Source organism: Oncorhynchus keta, chromosome 26 (genome assembly GCF_023373465.1).
Source record: "Oncorhynchus keta strain PuntledgeMale-10-30-2019 chromosome 26, Oket_V2, whole genome shotgun sequence".
NCBI classification, from domain to species: Eukaryota; Metazoa; Chordata; class Actinopteri; order Salmoniformes; family Salmonidae; genus Oncorhynchus; species Oncorhynchus keta.
In genome coordinates, this window is record NC_068446.1 from 40,994,848 (window position 1) to 41,019,252 (window position 24,405).

At 43.6% G+C, this 24,405-nt stretch overlaps 1 protein-coding gene across 1 annotated transcript; it reads right to left on the bottom strand.

Moving 5' to 3' along the window:
* Positions 1–2,265: 2,265 nt before the first annotated feature.
* On the bottom strand, positions 2,266–20,207 carry LOC118371264 (neuronal acetylcholine receptor subunit beta-4-like). The gene is made up of 10 exons (XM_052480856.1): positions 19,944–20,207; positions 16,147–16,292; positions 15,930–15,974; positions 15,701–15,810; positions 15,357–15,537; positions 11,285–11,446; positions 10,848–11,040; positions 10,092–10,410; positions 9,655–9,820; positions 2,266–2,633 (listed from the first exon to the last, which is right to left on the bottom strand). Exons 1-10 carry the CDS (start codon positions 19,984–19,986, stop codon positions 2,442–2,444), a joined length of 1,557 nt encoding a protein of 518 aa, XP_052336816.1. The 5' UTR covers positions 19,987–20,207; the 3' UTR covers positions 2,266–2,441.
* Positions 20,208–24,405: the final 4,198 nt, after the last annotated feature.

A 24,405-nucleotide genomic window follows, 5' to 3' on the forward strand; every position in this document is an offset into this window, starting at 1 on the left:
GCATGATGTTAACCATGTTGTTCATTTCTAGTTTAGGGGACATGCATGATGTTACCATGTTGTTAATTTCTAGTTTAGGGGACATGCATGATGTTAACCATGTTGTTCATTTCTAGTTTAGGGGACATGCATGATGTTAACCATGTTGTTCATTTCTAGTTTCGGGGACATGCATGATGTTAACCATGTTGTTCATTTCTAGTTTAGGGGACATGCATGATGTTACCATGTTGTTCATTTCTAGTTTAGGGGACATGCATGATGTTAACCATGTTGTTCATTTCTAGTTTAGGGGACATGCATGATGTTAACCATGTTGTTCATTTCTAGTTTCGGGGACATGCATGATGTTAACCATGTTGTTCATTTCTAGTTTAGGGGACATGCATGATGTTACCATGTTGTTCATTTCTAGTTTAGGGGACATGCATGATGTTAACCATGTTGTTCATTTCTAGTTTAGGGGACATGCATGATGTTACCATGTTGTTCATTTCTAGTTTAGGGGACATGCATGATGTTACCATGTTGTTCATTTCTAGTTTAGGGGACATGCATGATGTTACCATATTGTTCATTTCTAGTTTAGGGGACATGCATGATGTTACCATGTTGTTCATTTCTAGTTTAGGGGACATGCATGATGTTACCATGTTGTTCATTTCTAGTTTAGGGGACATGCATGATGTTACCATGTTGTTCATTTCTAGTTTAGGGGACATGCATGATGTTACCATGTTGTTCATTTCTAGTTTAGGGGACATGCATGATGTTACCATGTTGTTCATTTCTAGTTTAGGGGACATGCATGATGTTACCATGTTGTTCATTTCTAGTTTAGGGGACATGCATGATGTTACCATGTTGTTCATTTCTAGTTTAGGGGACATGCATGATGTTACCATGTTGTTCATTTCTAGTTTAGGGGACATGCATGATGTTAACCATGTTGTTCATTTCTAGTTTAGGGGACATGCATGATGTTACCATGTTGTTCATTTCTAGTTTAGGGGACATGCATGATGTTACCATGTTGTTCATTTCTAGTTTAGGGGACATGCATGATGTTACCATGTTGTTCATTTCTAGTTTAGGGGACATGCATGATGTTACCATGTTGTTCATTTCTAGTTTAGGGGACATGCATGATGTTACCATGTTGTTCATTTCTAGTTTAGGGGACATGCATGATGTTACCATGTTGTTCATTTCTAGTTTAGGGGACATGCATGATGTTACCATGTTGTTCATTTCTAGTTTAGGGGACATGCATGATGTTACCATGTTGTTCATTTCTAGTTTAGGGGACATGCATGATGTTACCATGTTGTTCATTTCTAGTTTAGGGGACATGCATGATGTTAACCATGTTGTTCATTTCTAGTTTAGGGGACATGCATGATGTTACCATGTTGTTCATTTCTAGTTTAGGGGACATGCATGATGTTACCATGTTGTTCATTTCTAGTTTAGGGGACATGCATGATGTTAACCATGTTGTTCATTTCTAGTTTAGGGGACATGCATGATGTTACCATGTTGTTCATTTCTAGTTTAGGGGACATGCATGATGTTACCATGTTGTTCATTTCTAGTTTAGGGGACATGCATGATGTTACCATGTTGTTCATTTCTAGTTTAGGGGACATGCATGATGTTAACCATGTTGTTCATTTCTAGTTTAGGGGACATGCATGATGTTACCATGTTGTTCATTTCTAGTTTAGGGGACATGCATGATGTTACCATGTTGTTCATTTCTAGTTTAGGGGACATGCATGATGTTAACCATGTTGTTCATTTCTAGTTTAGGGGACATGCATGATGTTACCATGTTGTTCATTTCTAGTTTAGGGGACATGCATGATGTTAACCATGTTTTTCATTTCTAGTTTAGGGGACATGCATGATGTTAACCATGTTGTTCATTTCTAGTTTAGGGGACATGCATGATGTTAACCATGTTGTTCATTTCTAGTTTAGGGGACATGCATGATGTTACCATGTTGTTCATTTCTAGTTTAGGGGACATGCATGATGTTAACCATGTTGTTCATTTCTAGTTTAGGGGACATGCATGATGTTAACCATGTTGTTCATTTCTAGTTTAGGGGACATGCATGATGTTACCATGTTGTTCATTTCTAGTTTAGGGGACATGCATGATGTTACCATGTTGTTAATTAAAGTCTATCCATCATCACAAAACACTAACACAAAGCCCTATCTAACACAAACACCTTTTCCTTGAGCTATTGACCCCCCGTATAACGACGGCAGGAATCCCGGATCATTTGTTTCATCATTATTGTAATAAATTGTAGCTAAGAATAGTAGCGGCATTAGCCAGTTGACAGTAAAGTCCTTCAGATCATTTCATGTGGTGGGGTCTGCTTTTAAAGCTATACATTATTTATTTTACATGGATAATATATATAGTTTTAAACAACGAAATCCTTCAAGATGACGTCCCTTGGTGAGGTGGGGCTGCTGAGATTCCGGATGGGAATGGTCTGATGCTGGAAGAAAGGTTGGAGGAAGATCCCAAGAGTACCGGCTATACAGCCTACTGCAAAGATCCACAGGAACAGACGATCCAATACCATCGCCACGTACTTCCAGTCCTCAATCACCTGGAGAACACAGGGTCAGAAAAGGAGAGAGAGAACGGTCTAGAGAAGAGACTCAAATGTCTGGGGGAGTAAAGCAGCATGATCACCCACACATCCATCCATCCACCCACCCACATCCATCCACCCACCCACCCACATGCACCCACCCACCCACCCACATCCATCCATCCACCCACATGCATCCACATCCATCCATCCATCCACCCACCCACCCACCCACCCACCCACATCCATCCATCCATCCACCCACATCCATCCACCCACCCACATCCATCCATCCACCCACCCACATCCATCCACCGACCCACCCACCCACATCCATCCACCCACATCCATCCATCCACCCACCCACATCCATCCACCCACCCACCCACATCCATCCACCCACCCACATCCATCCATCCATCCATCCACCCACCCACATCCACATCCACTCACACACCCACATCCATCCACCCACTAACACATCCACTCACACATCAATCCACCCACCCACCCACATCCATCCATCCACCCACCCACATCCATCCACTCACACATCCATCCATCCACCCACCCACCCACCCACCCACATCCATCCACCCACCCACATCCATCCACCCACCCACCCACCCACCCACATCCATCCATCCATCCACCCACATCCATCCACCCACCCACATCCATCCATCCACCCACCCACCCACCCACATCCACCCACCCACCCACATCCATCCATCCATCCACCCACCCACCCACCCACCCACATCCATCCATCCACCCACATCCATCCATCCACCCACATCCATCCACCCACCCACCCACATCCATCCATCCATCCACCCACCCACATCCATCCATCCACCCACATCCATCCACCCACCCACATCCATCCACCCACCCACCCACCCACATCCATCCACCCACATCCATCCACCCACCCACATCCATCCACCCACCCACATCCATCCATCCATCCACCCACCCACATCCACTCACACACCCACATCCATCCACCCACTAACACATCCACTCACACATCCATCCACCCACCCACCCACATCCATCCATCCACCCACCCACATCCATCCACCCACCCACATCCATCCACCGACCCACCCACCCACATCCATCCACCCACATCCATCCATCCACCCACCCACATCCACCCACCCACATCCATCCATCCATCCACCCACCCACATCCACTCACACACCCACATCCATCCACCCACTAACACATCCACTCACACATCCATCCACCCACCCACCCACATCCATCCATCCATCCACCCACCCACATCCATCCACTCACACATCCACCCACCCACCCACATCCATCCACCCACATCCATCCATCCACCCACCCACCCACCCACATCCATCCACCCAACCACATTCACTAACACATCCACTCACACATCCACATCCATCCACCCACTAACACATCCACTCACACATCCATCCATCCACCCTTACTGCTGCTCGATCATCCTATTTTTCTAACTTAATTGAGGAAAATAAGAACAATCCGAAATTCCTTTTTGATACTGTCGCAAAGCTAACTAAAAAGCAGCATTCCCCAAGAGAGGATGGCTTTCACTTCAGCAGTGATAAATTCATGAACTTCTTTGAGGAAAAGATTATGATTATTAGAAAGCAAATTACGGACTCCTCTTTAAACCTGCGTATTCCTCCAAACCTCAGTTGTCCTGAGTCTGCACAACTCTGCCAGGACCTAGGATCAAGAGAGACGCTCAAGTGTTTTAGTACTATATCTCTTGACACAATGATGAAAATAATCATGGCCTCTAAACCTTCAAGCTGCATACTGGACCCTATTCCAACTAAACTACTGAAAGAGCTGCTTCCTGTGCTTGGCCCTCCTATGTTGAACATAATAAACGGCTCTCTATCCACTGGATGTGTACCAAACTCACTAAAAGTGGCAGTAATAAAGCCTCTCTTGAAAAAGCCAAACCTTGACCCAGAAAATATAAAAAACTATCGGCCTATATCGAATCTTCCATTCCTCTCAAAAATTTTAGAAAAGGCTGTTGCGCAGCAATTCACTGCCTTCCTGAAGACAAACAATGTATACGAAATGCTTCAGTCTGGTTTTAGACCCCATCATAGCACTGAGACGGCACTTGTGAAGGTGGTAAATTACATTTTAATGGCATCGGACCGAGGCTCTGCATCTGTCCTCGTGCTCCTAGACCTTAGTGCTGCTTTTGATACCATCGATCACCACATTCTTTTGGAGAGATTGGAAACCCAAATTGGTCTACACGGACATGTTCTGGCCTGGTTTAGATCTTATGTGTCGGAAAGATATCAGTTTGTCTCTGTGAATGGTTTGTCCTCTGACAAATCAACTGTAAATTTCGGTGTTCCTCAAGGTTCTGTTTTAGGACCACTATTGTTTTCACTATACATTTTACCTCTTGGGGATGTTATTCGAAAACATAATGTTAACTTTCACTGCTATGCGGATGACACACAGCTGTACATTTCAATGAAACATGGTGAAGCCCCAAAATTGCCCTCGCTAGAAGCATGTGTTTCAGACATAAGGAAGTGGATGACTGCTAACTTTCTACTATTAAACTCGGACAAAACAGAGATGCTTGTTCTCGGTCCCAAGAAACAAAGAGATCTTCTGTTGAATCTGACAATTAATCTTAATGGTTGTACAGTCGTCTCAAATAAAACTGTGAAGGACCTCGGCGTTACTCTGGACCCTGATCTCTCTTTTGAAGAACATATCAAGACCATTTCGAGGACAGCTTTTTTCCATCTACGTAATATTGCAAAAATCAGAAAACTTTCTGTCCAAAAATGATGCAGAAAAATTAATCCATGCTTTTGTCACTTCTAGGTTAGACTACTGCAATGCTCTACTTTCCGGCTACTCGGGTAAAGCACTAAATAAACTTCAGTTAGTGCTAAATACGGCTGCTAGAATCCTGACTAGAACCAAAAAATTTGATCATATTACTCCAGTGCTAGCCTCTCTACACTGGCTTCCTGTCAAAGCAAGGGCTGATTTCAAGGTTTTACTGCTAACCTACAAAGCACTACATGGGCTTGCTCCTACCTATCTCTCTGATTTGGTCCTGCCGTACATACCTACACGTACGCTACGGTCACAAGACGCAGGCCTCCTAATTGTCCCTAGAATTTCTAAGCAAGCAGCTGGAGGCAGGGCTTTCTCCTATAGAGCTCCATTTTTATGGAACGGTCTGCCTACCCATGTCAGAGACGCAAACTCGGTCTCAACCTTTAAGTCTTTACTGAAGACTCATCTCTTCAGTGGGTCATATGATTGAGTGTAGTCTGGCCCAGGAGTGGGAAGGTGAACGGAAAGGCTCTGGAGCAACGAACCGCCCTTGCTGTCTCTGCCTGGCCAGTTCCCCTCTTTCCACCGGGATTCTCTGCCTCTAACCCTATTACAGGGGCTGAGTCACTGGCTTACTGGGGCTCTCTCATGCCGTCCCTGCAGGGGGTGCGTCACCTGAGTGGGTTGATTCACCGTTGTGGTCATCCTGTCTGGGTTGGCGCCCCCCTTGGGTTGTGCAGTGGCGGAGATCTTTGTGGGCTATACTCAGCCTTGTCTCAGGATGGTAAGTTGGTGGTTGAAGATATCCCTCTAGTGGTGTGGGGGCTGTGCTTTGGCAAAGTGGGTGGGGTTATATCCTTCCTATTTGGCCCTGTCCGGGGGTGTCCTCGGATGGGCCCACAGTGTCTCCTGACCCCTCCTGTCTCAGCCTCCAGTATTTACGCTGCAGTAGTTTGTGTCGGGGGGCTAGGGTCAGTTTGTTATATCTGGAGTACTTCTCCTGTCCTATTCGGTGTCCTGTGTGAATCTAAGTGTGCGTTCTCTAATTCTCTCCTTCTTTCTTTCTCTCTCTCGGAGGACCTGAGCCCTAGGACCATGCCCCAGGACTACCTGACATGATGACGCCTTGCTGTCCCCAGTCCACCTGACTGTGCTGCTGCTCCAGTTTCAACTGTTCTGCCTTGTTATTATTCGACCATGCTGGTCATTTATGAACATTTGAACATCTTGGCCATGTTCTGTTATAATCTCCACCCGGCACAGCCAGAAGAGGACTGGCCACCCCACATAGCCTGGTTCCTCTCTAGGTTTCTTCCTAGGTTTTGGCCTTTCTAGGGAGTTTTTCCTAGCCACCGTGCTTCTACACCTGCATTGCTTGCTGTTTGGGGTTTTAGGCTGGATTTCTGTACAGCACTTTGAGATATCAGCTGATGTACGAAGGGCTATATAAATAAAAATTGATTTGATTTGATTTGATTGAGGTGAATGCACCAATTTGTAAGTCGCTCTGGATAAGAGCGTCTGCTAAATGACTTAAATGTAAATGTAATCCACCCACCCACTTACACATCCACTCACACATCCATCCACCCACCCACCCACCCACTCACTCACTCACTCACTCACTCACTCACTCACTCACTCACTCACTCACTCACTCACACATCCATCCATTCATTGCAGAACACGTGAAAAAAGAGAGAGGATGATCAACTGTACAAAATGCTGCAGAAGAAAGTTTAGTATCAGAGCTGTAGCTCCGCCCACAGGTATTTTGTATTTATTAGGGATCCCCATTATGCGTTGCCAAGGCAGCAGCTACTCTTTCCTGGGGTTTATTATGGATCCACATTAGGCGTTGCCAAGGCAGCAGCTACTCTTTCCTGGGGTTTATTATGGATCCACATTAGGCGTTGCCAAGGCAGCAGCTACTCTTTCCTGGGGTTTATTATGGATCCACATTAGGCGTTGCCAAGGCAGCAGCTACACTTTCCTGGGGTTTATTATGGATCCACATTAGGCGTTGCCAAGGCAGCAGCTACTCTTTCCTGGGGTTCATTATGGATCCACATTAGGCGTTGCCAAGGCAGCAGCTACACTTTCCTGGGGTTTATTATGGATCCACATTAGGCGTTGCCAAGGCAGCAGCTACTCTTTCCTGGGGTTCATTATGGATCCACATTAGGCGTTGCCAAGGCAGCAGCTACACTTTCCTGGGGTTTATTATGGATCCACATTAGGCGTTTCCAAGGCAGCAGCTACTCTTTCCTGGGGTTTATTATGGATCCACATTAGGCGTTGCCAAGGCAGCAGCTACTCTTTCCTGGGGTTCATTATGGATCCACATTAGGCGTTGCCAAGGCAGCAGCTACACTTTCCTGGGGTTTATTATGGATCCACATTAGGCGTTGCCAAGGCAGCAGCTACACTTTCCTGGGGTTTATTATGGATCCACATTAGGCGTTTCCAAGGCAGCAGCTACTCTTTCCTGGGGCTTATTATGGATCCACATTAGGCATTTCCAAGGCAGCAGCTACTCTTTCCTGGGGCTTATTATGGATCCACATTAGGCGTTGCCAAGGCAGCAGCTACTCTTTCCTGGGGTTTATTATGGATCCACATTAGGCGTTGCCAAGGCAGCAGCTACTCTTTCCTGGGGTTTATTATGGATCCACATTAGGCGTTGCCAAGGCAGCAGCTACACTTTCCTGGGGTTTATTATGGATCCACATTAGGCGTTGCCAAGGCAGCAGCTACTCTTTCCTGGGGTTCATTATGGATCCACATTAGGCGTTGCCAAGGCAGCAGCTACACTTTCCTGGGGTTTATTATGGATCCACATTAGGCGTTGCCAAGGCAGCAGCTACTCTTTCCTGGGGTTCATTATGGATCCACATTAGGCGTTGCCAAGGCAGCAGCTACACTTTCCTGGGGTTTATTATGGATCCACATTAGGCGTTTCCAAGGCAGCAGCTACTCTTTCCTGGGGTTTATTATGGATCCACATTAGGCGTTGCCAAGGCAGCAGCTACTCTTTCCTGGGGTTCATTATGGATCCACATTAGGCGTTGCCAAGGCAGCAGCTACACTTTCCTGGGGTTTATTATGGATCCACATTAGGCGTTGCCAAGGCAGCAGCTACACTTTCCTGGGGTTTATTATGGATCCACATTAGGCAGCAGCAGCTACTCTTTCCTGGGGCTTTATTATGGATCCACATTAGGCATTTCCAAGGCAGCAGCTACTCTTTCCTGGGGCTTATTATGGATCCACATTAGGCATTTCCAAGGCAGCAGCTACTCTTTCCTGGGGCTTATTATGGATCCACATTAGGCGTTGCCAAGGCAGCAGCTACTCTTTCCTGGGGTTTATTATGGATCCACATTAGGCGTTGCCAAGGCAGCAGCTACTCTTTCCTGGGGTTCATTATGGATCCACATTAGGCGTTGCCAAGGCAGCAGCTACACTTTCCTGGGGTTTATTATGGATCCACATTAGGCGTTGCCAAGGCAGCAGCTACACTTTCCTGGGGTTTATTATGGATCCACATTAGGCGTTTCCAAGGCAGCAGCTACTCTTTCCTGGGGCTTATTATGGATCCACATTAGGCGTTTCCAAGGCAGCAGCTACTCTTTCCTGGGGCTTATTATGGATCCACATTAGGCGTTTCCAAGGCAGCAGCTACACTTTCCTGGGGTTTATTATGGATCCACATTAGGCGTTGCCAAGGCAGCAGCTACACTTTCCTGGGGTTTATTATGGATCCACATTAGGCGTTTCCAAGGCAGCAGCTACTCTTTCCTGGGGCTTATTATGGATCCACATTAGGCGTTGCCAAGGCAGCAGCTACTCTTTCCTGGGGTTTATTATGGATCCACATTAGGCGTTGCCAAGGCAGCAGCTACTCCTTCCTGGGGTCCAAAAACATTACGACACATACACACATAAAAACAAAAGACTGAAGAGCTTTGAAGGTCAATCTCCAGCTGGACAGAAGAAAAATGGTCCTTCCAGACAGATTTCAGTTTTTATGATGGACAGAAAAGTAGCTTTTCAAACCTGCGATCTCTCTTACTTTTTTTTTACATTCATACCATCTTATTGTGTTCTGATTTTCTGCATTTCTGATGTGGTAGATACGATAAACCAATTTTTGCAGCAAACAAAAACAACAATTCAAATAAGACCAGATTGACTCACAGTCTTGTTGTCGTCGTCTCTAATCATGTAGTCAGGGACGTATCGCACCGCGTCCACAGCTTCCTGTAGGTCAGGACTGTGACTGATGTCAGAGCTGGAGCTGCCACACCACGGGCGACCAGACAGTTGCTCCGTGGGCAGAAACCCCTCTTGTGTCCTCACACTCCTGAATGAATGAATGAATAAATGAATTAGTAAATTACACATTTTCTTTACATATGAGAAACCCCTCGTGTCCTCACACTCCTGCATGAATTAATTACTTTCCATTAATAAATTATCCATTTTCTTTACATGTCAAGGGAACCATCCGTTACAGGTTTTTTTTTACAGTAAATTCATAATCTGTTGATCTGTTGATTACATCTTCTGGTGATCACCTGACCACAATAAAATGAAAGAAAAATAAATAATAATAATAGAAATAGTATAATTACCTTTTTCTGAGGTAGTAGGACCCAGGAGATAGGAGGAATGGCGAAGAGGAAGGAGAGGAGGCCACGCCACGGTCCACCCCTGGGCTAGCCTCCTTGGTCTTCTGGAGCGACTGCTGCCTCCTCTGACGGAGACGTTGTCTGGCTGAGTTGTTCTGGGGGTGCCTCATGCACAGCAGGGCAGGCAGCCGGTCCAGGAACAAAACTTTAACCCAGTGGGGCATGGTGTGTGTGCTGGGGGAACGGTGATGGACATTCAGAACACACACACTGGTGACGATGGAGAAGGTTACGAGAACCATGGTGAACATCAGATATTTACCTAGAAGATCAGAGAGAAGAGTGTGAAGAAGCATCTCATTTAATCTCATTCATCTCATTCATCTCATTATGCAATGTTGTTTTTCCTAATTTAAATGTTGAACTTGACCTTTCTTTTAATTTACACTGTACATTCAACAGTCAAATAATATTTTCTCAGATAAGTTGGATAAAAAATAAATAATTAAGTACTATTGTTGCAGCCCTACTTAACACTAAGCTTATGCATGAGCCATCACATAATGGTGATGGAGAAGGTCACCAGCACCATGGTGAATATCAGGACCTGTGTGCACAAAGTGCTGATCTAGGATCAGGTCCCCGCTGGCAATATAATCTTATTCATTATGATCTAAAAAAAAGTCAAACTGATTCCAGCTCAGCACTCCTACTAAATCCTTAACCCTTGGTTAATACTGGCCCTGGCACAGAGCTTACCGATCAGGGACACATCCAGCGAGGTTGGCGGTACGATCTTAGATATCAGCAACAGGAACACAGTGAGGGCCAACAGCACAGAGACACACAGACTGATCTTCTCTCCACAGTCACTGGGCAGGTAGAAGACCAACACAGCCAGAGAGGTGATGAGGACACAGGGGATAATCAGATTTATGGTGTAGAACAACGGCTTCCTGGAAATAAATTGAATTGAGCAGAATTGAATTGAATCTTATCTGAGGTACAAATAATACCTCAACAAGCTGTGTAGCCTATGATTCCAGATGACAGCACATAAAAGCATTGATAAAATCAAGTATTTCCAAAGTGGTCCTCGATTGTAAAAAATAATAACATCTTATGACAAGGACTAGAAAAAGTAACACAACTAATATATTGTAAACAGTCGAAGAATAAGATTTTAAAAATGGCACTATATATTCATTCCTTTGGATCAGGAAGTCGTAGGTCACATCCACGTAGATGGGCTCTGAGCTGGAGAAAGTACGTCTCCCGGGTAAAGCCAAGATGTCCCACTCTCCACTGGGCGTGAAGTCATCCATACTGGCCACACCTGTCCTGAGGACCAGATCCACCTGATTTGATTGGATTTAGATTTGACAATTAAAATACATCGTCTGAAACAATACACACACGTAACAGGTTACAGGATCTAAGGCATTTGACGACAGTTCCTACTTCGCAGTAGGGTCGTCTGAAAAAGCTATTATTATAAAAATGTGGGGCAGAAATGCCTTCTTGAACATGTGAACATTCATACGCCTTAATAATAAACTTGTTGGGGTCTGTAAATATGAATAAATAAACTGATGAGACTAGTTCAGCCAAAGAGAAGCATTGAGCTATACAGTGAGAAGTAAAAGATCCTTCCTGTTTAGTCGTGATTGGCTGAGATAATAGAATGGTTGGACATGCCAAGATAGTCCTGATTGGTCTGTCATGTCACAGGCTTCAGTCTATAACACAATGGGAGCTTCGCTGGTCAGTACATAGATTATCGTTGCTACCGCAGACTTGAGGTAAAGTTGTAGCTTTGGACAACTGCAAAGTGTTGCTACAGGTCTCAAAAACATTGCTGCCCTGGATTTAGCTGGGATACGTAGAGAGACTCTGGAGGACAATGCCATGCTGAATCACATGTGTTTACATGTTGGCGCTGTACAAGATGGCGCCAACAGATACATTCGCTCTGTTTCTAGCTCCAAGCCAGCTTTCCAGTATTTAGCTTTTTTTGTGTGTGTTATTTCTTACAGTGACCATTTCTAGTATTATTTCCTACAACCGAAAAGAACATTAAGATATGAGATCGGCAGAATCTAATTCACCAGAAATTCGACCTTCCTTGACCTGGAACCTTTGTTTGTGCTTCCCGAGGCAGCTCTATTCATCTCGGAGGCTCCACTAAAACGTTGCGCCGGAGGAGAAGTTTGGTACTATTCAAGTGCAGGTGGCGAGCAAGCCATCCAATATATTACTCGCTAACGTTCAGTCCCTGGGCAATAAAGTAGATGAGCTCAGGGCGAATGGTATTAACTTTGAACTCTTATTCACTACAGTAGTGATACTTCCTGGCCGTTGAGTTAGCAACAGCAGCTGCAAACGTGGGCTAGGAAAAAACAGACAGAGTATCCCGTCTACCACACAATGACGTTACTACAACGTATCCAATTTACCACCAGAGACATTCTTCAAAGGACAAAGGACTCTGTTGGGCAACACGGCCTTCCATCGACCACCAACCTACCGAAGCACAGCTCAGAGTGTATATTTATTGCATTTTCCTTTTCCAAATGGGCGGTAATTTAGAATGCATAAGATTCTATATTTACGATAGAGTAGTTGCCTACGGCCCGTTAGAGACATCACTTCTCCCTTTGTTCTTCAGTCTTCCCGCTCTTTCACTCAAACCCAGCCCCCTTTCCTTTGTGTAACAAGCTGTCATATCTGTTCCGCCCGCTAGGGACGTTTTCCTTTATGACATAATTTGTAATCATTCTGTGTATATGTAGTTCTGTGTGGTTAGTTAGGTATTTAGTAAATAAATAATTAAACCCAATTTTATATTGCTGATTCAACTTGTTAGCCAGGGTTCGCGAAGATAACCAAGATTTTACAACTTTCAGATGAGACTGAAATAAGGTGACGATTAATATTGACTGTTATTGATGTCAAATATTACTAGGTCTTTAACGAGTTTATTCGGAAGATAACGGCTCTATAAATATTATTTGTGGTTCCCCGACTTTCTAGATAATTACATTTAGATGATTAGCTCAATCAGGTAATATTAATTACAGAGAAAGGATTTTATAGAACAGCATGTCATATCACTTAATCCGACATAGCCAAAGACACAACACCCTGTGTTGAGGAAAACACTGAGCTGCCGACTTGGGCCCCCGTCGCTCACGAAGACTGTGTACTCCCGATCTCCGTGGCAAGACTGTGGCCCAGACGGCATCCCAAGCCTCGTCCTCAGAGCTTGTGCAGACCAGCTGACTGGAGAATTTAAGGAGGCATTCAATCGCTCCCTATCCCAGTCTGTTGTCCCCACTTGCTTCAAGATGTCCACCATTGTTCCTGTACCCAAGAAAGCAAAGATAACTGAACTAAATGACTATTGCCCCGTAGAACTAACTTCTGTCATCATGAAGTGCTTTGAGAGGCAAGTTAAGGACCATATCACCTCCACCTAACCCGACTCCCTAGACCCACTACAATTTGCATACTGCCCCAACAGATCCACAGGCGAAGCAGTCGCCACTGCAGTGCACACTGCCCTATCCCACCTGGACAAGAGCAATATGTTTGTAAGAATGCTGTTCATTGCCTACAGCTCAGCCTTCAACACCATAGTGCCCTCAAAGTTCATAACTAATCTCAGGGCCCTGGGTCTGAACCCTCCCTGTGCACTGGGACCTCTACTTCCTGACAGGCCAATCCCAGGTGGTGAAGGTAGACAACAACACTTGAGCCATGCTGATCCTCAACAAGGTGGGGCCCCCAAAGGGATGCGTGCTCAGCCCCCTTCTGTACTCCCTGTTCATCCATGACCGCATGGCTATGCATAGCCTTGTTTTGTTAAATTAGCAGACAAAGGTGCTTGTGCGAAGTGATGCGCATCTCGTGCCTGGAACAGTTATTGTCAAAGAGGGATCATTTTAAAAAGGGGCCTGAATTTGTCGAGTTTAAAGAATTTCTTCAAAAAGAACTGTTCGTTGTCATTTTCAAAATGGATGAACAAGTCCACATTGAACACTGCATGGTGATGAACGACGACCACAACATCTGTTTAAAGTGTAGGCATATGGCCACAACATCTGTTTAAAGTGTAGGCATATGGCCACAACATCTGTTTAAAGTGTAGGCATATGCTTCATGATTCTGATGAAAATGTGCTCTCTGTCTTTATCAAACTGGGACGGCAGAGTAGCCTAGTGGTTAGAGAGTGTTGGACTAGTAACCGAAAGGTTGCAAAATCAAATCACCGAGCTGAAAAAGGTTTTAAAAAATCTGTCGTTCTGTCCCTGAACAAGGCTGTTCCTAGGCCGTCACTGAAAATAAGAATTTGTTCTGACTTAGCCTAATTTTTAAAAAAAATAATGTTTTGGCATATTTTCAGTGTGGAACTTGTCTATGTTATAGCCTAGGCTAACCAATTGTAAACCGCAATTCGAAAAGCAGCTTACGCGGAAAATAGACGGGACACAATTATTCCCAAACTGCAGCTCGTTGTTGGAACACACATTTTCCTACTTCAATCAACCAGTCCATTTGGAATCTGTAATAAAGCTGTCGTCATTCGACAAGGAATGTAGCTTGTGCATCAGTTAGATATGTTTTTATAGGCGCTAAGTGGAGCTTGTGTACGCACTCAGCAGGCATGTGTGGAGGGAGCAGTCGGAACGCAATTGAGTGAATGAGACACAGAGGGCAAAGGGAATTTAGGGTGAAGAATGGTGTGCTGCTTCTGGCTTAGATCCTTGATGATCTTCTAGGCCTTCATGTGACACTGGGTGCTGTAGATGTCCTGAAGGGCAGGTAGTGTGTCCCCGGTGATGCGTTGGGCAGACTGCCCCACCATCTGGAGAGCCCTGCGGTTGCTGGCGGTGTGGATGGGTGGGGTTAAGGTTTAAGAGGGCGTGAACGATGCTGAATGGGCGTAATCAAAGAAGAGCTCTCTAGGAAGGGTACAAATCTCAGCAAAATCTTTCAAAGGGCATTTTCTTCTACATGTGTATCACCTTTTAAAGCAGCATAACTTTCCCATGTTTCTTCCAACCACATTGCATGATATACCATTTCTACGCCTCAATAGAGAAATCCGGACATATTCAATATAGCTAAAAATGTGTATCATTTTAAGTACGAGTGGTCCCAGGAATCAAATCCAATATCCAGGCGTTGCAAGCGCTATGCTCTACCAACTGAGCTACAGAGGACCACAATATCAAGGATAAAGCACAATGCATTTCCATGTATTACCTCAGTGTGGTCATAGGTCCACGAGCGGAACTTCAGGGTGCAGTTCTGTTGGTCGAATGGGAAGTGTTTGACCTCGATCTTGCAGGCACTCTTATAGATAGCTGGTGGGAGCCAGAAGATGGTGCCGTTGGACAGGACGATGGCGTTGGTGAAGACCGTCACCTCATAGATACCATCAGCACTACAGTTGGAGGGAGGACACGTCAGTGAGATTTTAGGCTCTCAGAATAACAGCGTTGAATACCTTTTGACTTTGTCTGTGAATTCCCAGCAGCACCATACAATTGACTACACAATCTTTTTTTTTTAAAGCACATGCTTTTCCCGGAGGGTTTGATACTAACTTGTTGTACAGTACAATATCTGGGAGCCATATATGACGGGACGGAATGCGGAGCTTGTCAATCCCATCAAAGTCTGAGGGTTCCCATGACAACCTGTAATCAACCCAGTTCTACGACGAGAAGGATGGTTATTAGTAGTAGCAAGAGGTAAAACACCATAATGTTGTGTTCAATAATGACACCGCGTTACATACTGTATGTATTCTGGACAGATGAGCGTTCTTCTCACCTGTGTTAGCCAGACATTGGTGATCATAATTTGTTCCCTGTCATGCTACAAAGGGAAGACATATTGTTAAATATGTATCAAACTTTTCTGAATTCCATGACGTTTTGTCATTTCTATATAAACTCAAATGAAAATAAAAGAACTGAACGGTCACCACACTGATACAATGGAATAACAAAACAGTAAAGTGCAATAGAATCCAATCCAATCAACCCACCACACTGATCAGTTGTGCCAGGGAGACCTGCAGTTTGACGGTAACTGGTTCAAACCGGTTACTGGCCGGTCGTATCAGCTTGTTGTAACGCTCTCTACTCAGTAGCCACTTCAGCAACCTCTCCTCGGACTCCGCACATAGACCGCCTGGAAATAAAGACAGCAATGAGGAAGTGGAGTGTCAGTTTACTTTCTGAATTGGAGTGTCAGTTTACTCTCTGAATTGGAGTGTCAGTTTACTCTCTGAATTGGAGTGTCAGTTTACTCTCTGAATTGGAGTGTCAGTTTACTCTCTGAATTGGAGTGTCAGTTTACTTTCTGAATTGGAGTGTCAGTTTACTTTCTGAATTGGCGTGTCAGTTTACTTTCTGAATTGGAGTGTCAGTTTACTTTCTGAATTGGAGTGTCAGTTTACTCTCTGAATTGACAATGTACAATAGATGCCCTGTGAAAAGGTGTGAAGCTATAGGTCAAATATGTTTCATTGCATATACAACCTGTAACCTGTACGAGTCTGAGGTGTGACCTGGAAATCTGTTTTTTGTTGCATATCCCGACTCCCCCCGTGACACCCTTGGAGAGCGGGGTCAGAGCTAGTGATCAGCTATTATTGACGGCGACCCTGGAGAAATTAGTGTGAAGTGCCTTGCCCAAGGGCAGATCGACAGATTACTTTTCACCTTGCCGACTCTGGGATTCGGACTAGCAACATTTAGGTTACTGGCCCAACACTCTAAGCTACCTGTCGTCCTATATACTATATATAGTAGTATATTAGTTCTGACTTAAAATATGTGGACAAGTACCTAGGTGTCTGGCAAGACTGTAAACTCTCCTTCCAGACTCATATTAAACATCTCCAATCCAAAATTAAATCTAGAATCGGCTTTCTATTTCGCAACAAAACCTCCTTCACTCATGTCGCCAAACATACCCTAGTAAAACTGACTATTCTACCGATCCCCGACTTTGGCGATGTAATTTACAAAATAGCCTCCAACACTCTACTCAGCAAATTGGATGCAGTCTATCACAGTGCCATCCGTTTTGTCACCAAAGCCCCATATACTACCCACCACTGCGACCTGTATGCTCTCGTCGGCTGGCCCTCGCTGCATATTCGTCGCCAGACCCACTGGCTCCAGGTCATCTATAAGTCTTTGCTAGGTAAAGCTCCGCCTTATCTCAGCTCACTGGTCAGGATAGCAACACCCACCCGTAGCACGCACTCCAGTAGGTATATCTCACTGGTCATCCCCAAAGCCAACACCTCCTTTGGCCGCCTTTCCTTCCAGTTCTCTGCTGCCAATGACTGGAACGAATTGCAAAAATCGCTGAAGCTGGATCCTTATATTTCCCTCACTAACTTTAAACATCAGCTAACCGATCGCTGCAGCTGTACATAGCCCATCTGTAAATAGCCCACCCAATCTACCTACCTCATCCCCATATTGTTTTTATTTACTTTTCTATTATTTTGCAAACACGGTATTTCTACTTGCACATCATCATCTGCACATCTGTTAATTTGCAAAATTGTAATTACTTCGCTACTACAGCCTATTTATTGCCTTACCTCCTCACTCCATTTGCACACACTGTATATAGACTTTATTTTCTATTGTGTTATTGACTGTAGTCTTGTTTATTCCATGTGTAACTCTGTGTTGTTGTTTGTGTCGCACTGCTTTGCTTTATCTTGGCCAGGTCGCAGTTGTAAATGAGAACCTGGTTAAATAAAGATGAAATAAAATACAAATAGAAATAAAAAAGGAGGATACAGTTCATTTGGAAAGTATTCAGACCCCTTGACTTATTCCACATTTTGTTATGTAACAACCTTATTCTAAAATGGATTTTAAAAAATACCCAATGTAAACGTTTTTAGAAATGTTTACAAATCTATTAAAAATAAAAAAAACTGAAATATCACATTTACATTAGCATTCAGACCCTTTACTCAGTACTTTGTTGAAGCATCTTTGGCAGCGATTACAGCCTTGAGACTTCTTGGGTGTGATGCCACAAGCTTGGCACAGCTGTATTTGGGGAGTTTCTGCCATTCTTCTCTGCAGATCCTCTCAGTCTGTCAGATTGGATGAGGAGCATCGCTGCACAGCTATTTTCAGGTCTCTCCAGAGATGTTCGGGTTCAAGTCTGGGATCTGGCTGGGCCAATCAAGGACATTTAGAGACTTGTCCCAAAGACCCTCCTGAGCTGTCTTGGCTGTGTTTTTAGATTCGTTGTCCTGTTTTTAAGGTGAACCTTCGCCCCAGTCTGAAGCCCTGAGCCCTCTGGAGCAAGTTTTCATCAAGGATCTCTCTGTACTTTGCTACGTTCATCTTTCCCTCAATCCTGACTATTCCCTGCCCCTGAAAAACATCCCCACAGCATGATGCTGCCACCACTATGCTTCACTGTAGGGATGGTGCCAGGTTTCCTCCAGACGTGATGCTTGGCATTCAGGACAAAGAGTTCAATCTTGGTTTCATCAGACTAGAGAATCTAAGTTCCTTTAGGTGCCTTTTGGCAAACTTCAAGCGGGCTGTCATGTGCCTTTTACTGAGGCACGGCTTCCGTCTGGCCACTCTATCATAAAGGCCTGATTGGTGGAGTGCTGCAGATGGTTGTCCTTTGGGAATGTTCTTCCATCTCTACAGAGGAACTCTGTCAGAGTGACCATCTGGTTCTTGGTCACTTCTTCCATTTAAGAATAATGGAGGCCACTGTGTTCTTGGGGAACTTCAATGCCGCAGAAATGTTTTGGTAACCTTCCCGATCTGTACCTCGACACAATACTGTCTCGGAGCAAAAGGACTGAATTCTTATGTAAATAAGGTATTTCTGTATTTTATTTTGAATACATTTGACTTTTTCATTACGGGTATTGTGTGTAGATTGATGAGGGAAAGTCTGTACCGTAACAAAATGTGGAAAAAGTCAAGGGGTCTTGAATACTTTCAGAATGCACTGTATAGGAAGAGGATATATTATGGAAACGCATCCTATTCCCAATAAATAAACCAATAATCTGTTTTGTATTTATTAAGGATCCCCATTTGTTCCTACCAAGGCAGCAGCTACTCTTCCTGGGGTTTATTATGGATCCCCATTTGTTCCTACCAAGGCAGCAGCTACACTTCCTGGGGTTTATTATGGATCCCCATTAGTTCCTGCCAAGGCAGCGGCTACTCTTCCTGGGGTCCAAACACATTAAGGAACTTATATTACACATAAAATAGTACATTATATAACATTATTACACTACTACATATCTACAATTCAAAATGTATACCACCATACAATGTTATTTAAATGTACATGCGTGTAGTGTGCTAGCGTTTGTGTGCGTATCCGTGTCTGTACCTGCGTGTCTCTATCTTCAGCCCCCCCCGCAGTTCCGTAAGGGTTATTGATGTTTTTGTCAAATCTGATTCTACTGCTTGCATCCATATTCCCTAACGTACCCAGAACAATCTAAAATCCCAACCTCTCCTCTGAGTCTGCACCTAAAACATCAGGGAAGATAATATTTCAAACGGACAATTCCCACGAGACAATAACCACTATTCAGTGTAGATCGATTCTAGCCTGGTTCCAGATGTTCCTGTTTGTGCCGTCTTGCCATCTCCTATGGTCTGTGTGCGTATCCGTGTCTGTACCTGCGTGTCTCTCTTCACAGCCCCCTGTTCCATAAGGGTTGGTATGGTAACCACAGAGGTAAACAGATCTGGGACCAGGTTAGATATCAACTATGTGTTAATATAAATAGATGAAATAACATATCTGTAAACTTACCTTGGATCAGGATACAAAAGCAGAGGCAGACAGTCCTCATCATAGCGACGGCATAGACAGGCGATCCCCACACAAATGATGTGGACTGAAGTACTGTAAGGTTCAATGGACCATAATTATTATTTTTTTTTAAATCAACCCAATCAAAATTGAGTAAAACAACTTTTACTCTAAAGAATAAGGATCGATTTACAGTTTCAGATGAAAATGTATTAAAAAGTTAGTATTAACGATAACGGAAACCCAATCGGTATTGCAGACCTCAAAATCCTGTGATCAGACACAGTTAAAAATATAGATGGGTTCTATTAGCCGCAAGGGGCCGTTTCAAATTCACTGACCTGACAGTTCTGGGTTGCATATTAATGTGAGAATCAGACGTCCATATCCAGCATAGACTTATCCCAGAAACAATACAATATTATACAAAACAAAAAACTAATGTGATTATAGACCATTTAAAATCATATGCATTCAACGCATAATGTGTCATGAAACTACCAAATACAAAATCAAATCATGTTTTATTTGTCACAGACACGTGTTTAGCAGATGTTATTGCGGTTGTAGCGAAATGCTTGTGTTTCTAGCTCCGACAGTGCAGTAATATCTAACAATTTCACAACAATACACAATCTAAAGTAAAGGAATTAAGAATATATAAATATTTGGGCGAGCAATGTCAGAGCGGCATAGACCAAGATACGGTAGAAAAGATTCCAATTATACTTTTCTTAAGTCCAGATATTTGGGGGCCTAAACCAGAACCTTTCTGTTGTCACGACCTGGCCAGTAAGTGCTCAGGCTGTATCACAACCGGAAGTGATTGGGAGTCCCATAGGGCAGTGCACAATTGGCCCAGCGTCGTCCAGGTTTGACTGGTGTAGGCAGTCATTGTAGATAATTTTTTTCTTCACCGACTTTCCTACTTAAATAAAAGGTTACATTTATTAAAAAATAAAACAAATATTAAGATCAGCAGTGTGGCCATAATGTTCCAGATCTGTTGTTTCCTCCTATAAGCTGGTCCCAGACCTGTTGTCTCCTATAGCCTGGTCCCAGATCTGTTGTCTCCTACAGCCTGGTCCCAGATCTGTTTGTGCTCGTCATGACAATGAGTTGGCTTGATATCAGACTCCCATAGATCTGACAACTATAAACACTCAGAACCGATGAACTGACAACTAGCAATCCATCCCTTGTTCTTTTCCTTAACAGATGCAGACTCGGCGTCTCTCTTCCCCAAAGCTCATGATGGTGGCTGGATGTTAGTCTATATCAGTGTTTCCCCAATCATGGGGAACCAAAAGGGTGTACTGTACTTGTTGTTTAAGGAGCAAAAGAAGATTTGGGATAGATGCCAGTGTTTCCCAATGGCATCTACGAGTTAATCTAATAATCTATAGCATTAATTTACAAAGTACAATCTGTAATATGGCCAGCTGCTACTTTATGTGATTTGAGCACAAGTGCAACTTTAAATCAGCCCCCCTCCCCGTGGCTGTGAAGGAATACTACAAGCAATATTTTTTTTAAGTAAGTAATTGACTACAAACCCCAAACCCTGACTGAAGCCATTTGCTACTTATCCTCGTGAAGTGACAACGTAACGTATTTCAGTAAAGTATTTTGTTTGTTTTTGCATTGGTAGCCTACCCTTCACGAAACATGCACAGCCACCCCCAAAACTAGTTTATTGATGTGACAGTTGTCTCCCAATCCACCCCAACAAAATAAATGAAAGTAACAAAAAACAAAAAAAAAAACAAATCACCAACAAATAATCTTAAAATTCTTTATTCATAAACTTGATGCAAGTTTATAAATTACTGTACATGGTCAAAATTCGTTTTGAAATGGAAAAAATAATAAAATAAATGAACACAAATCAAAAGCAAGCCCAACGGTGCAAAACTTGACAATCTGTCCACCATTTGCTGACGAGCAGAAAATGAATTCACAATTAGTCTAGATAAGAGAAGATAACTGAACTTTTTTTTTTTTAATGAAAAACACTGGTCCAGTCACAGAGAAGCACGGAAACCTATTCATCACAGAATGAACTGACTGAACTGACTGACTACCCCAAAGTGATTGAACTCCTAAACCCTGACCAGAGATTTGGGCCCTGTCCAGAAACAGACTACCTACCCCCCCTAGATCTGAAAGTATTGGGCACGTGTAAGCAATATGGCAACATATCCACCTATCCTATCATATTGCTTAACCTCTATCAAATTGTAATCAGGGTAAAGAGTATCCAACGTCAAGAGTAGTAGAGCTGATCTAGGATCAGGTCCCTCCTGTCCACAGTCATCATAATCTATGAAGAGGAATGATCCTAGATCTGCCACTCCTGCTAAAGACACTTAATACATACAGCCTCAGTTCTCCACAAGTCCGTGTCTGGGGGTAGGAAAGGGGGCTGGGGGGGGTGTAATCTGGACAGGGGGTGTAATCTGGACAGGATCTGGGTATCCGCAGGGTTCTAGAGACATGCTAAAATGTTCTACTGAGTTGACCCTAAGATACTTTAAATGGATTCATCATGTGAAGTGAAGTTATAATCGTATACTAACAATCAATTCTGTGCAGAAGTTAACGGGACAAGCCTTTGGCTTATCTCAAATGGCACCCTATTCCCTACGTAGTGCACTACTTTAGACCAGAGCCCTGGTCAACAGTAGTGCACTATGTAGGGAATAAAATTGTGCCATTTAAGACAGTACACCGGTCATCTGGAGTTAAGTAGATGTAGTACAGAATTAAACCCCCCCGTCGACCCCTAGAAATACAACAACCTGTGGCTAACATCGCCATTTTCCACATTTCTCCAGAAAATGGGCACCCGCATGCTCAACGGTCGTAGATTTAACAAATGGTTGAAACTCCCTCCAGCAATGTAAATCCATTACATGAAGTATGCAAAGTCGTACACTTTGGGATGAAGGTGGAGAAGGGAGACACAGCCTGTGTGATTCAGACTGGAAACATCATTCAGACCGCTATCAATAAGGAATAGAAGAGTTGATATAGAAATAAAAATGTTTCCCCCTGATTCAGAAAAGGTGAGGTTCTTGAAGGACTTGATTTGTTATTTTAGGTATATATTGACCACTGAGGCACATCCTTGCCATTTTGTGCAAATATATATTTAACATTACATGAGATATTTAAAAGACCTCTTGCACTATCAAAAAAAAAACCATAGTAGCCTAGCCTGCATATATGTATTAGTTAAGAGGCTAAAAGACAAACATACAGCAGATGCCCATAATGTTTTTGATACCAGTCAAAGCATGGGGGTGGACATGCAGAAAGGGCCCTGGGTGTCCCCAGATGCTATTCCCTATATAGTGCACTACCTTTGACCAGGGCCCTATTCCCTATATGGGCCTCTGATCAAAATGATAGGGAATAGGGAATAGGTTGCTATTTGGGCCACAGAATATCCCCTCCAAAAGGTAAACAGTTTGTTTACCCGAGTTTCATTCAGTTCAAAACTGCTGTTGCAGAAAGGTTGAGACACCCCATAGGACAAAACACAAGACTGCATCCCAAATGGCACCCCATTTCCTCTGGTCAAACGAAGTGCGCCCTATTCCCCATTGACCCTGGTCAAAATAAGTGCGCCCTATTCCCCATTGACCCTGGTCAAAATAAGTGCGCCCTATTCCCCATTGACCCTGGTCAAAAGCAGTGCACCCTATATCCTATTGGCCCTGGTAAAAATAAGTGCGCCCTATTCCCTGGTCAAAAGAAGTGCGCCCTATTCCCTATTGGCCCTGGTCAAAAGAAGTGCGTCCTATTCCACATTGGCCCTGGTCAAACGAAGTGCGCCCTATTTCCCATTGGCCCTGGTCAAAAGCAGTGCACCCTATATCCTATTGGACCTGGTCAAAAGTAGTGCACTCCATAGGGTGCCATTTGGGAGACATATTATAGTTGCACTGCAGATGTGTTACATGAGAAACGCGAAAAAAAAAAAAAATAACAAGGGGGAAGTAACATCATTCCAAAACTTCCACATCAGTTCATAAGAGCAATTTATACTTACACAGTATAATACAGTAATCCTTCTTATTAGTACACAAAAAAAATAAAAAATTGAGATATTTAGCCCAACATTCTTGGTATACACGGTGAAAAACACAGAACCTCCCCATACACTGTTTATATGTTCAGCCAAGCCTTGTATTCTACCTCCCAAACGGCAGCTTATTCCTCACATAGTGAACTACTTTTGTTTGATCTAAGCCCTACTAAAAAAAAAGTAGTTCACTATATAAAGGAAATAGGGGTGTCATCTGGGACATGCATAAGATGTTATTACTTTACCAGGACAAGGAAGATCCCCCTCCAAATAGTGAACTGTGTTTCAACTTAGGAAGCTATAGAATTTAGAATATGTTACCCTCTTCCTGGAGATCTACAGTCCTGTTGGTTTTCAGTCCAACCCTCT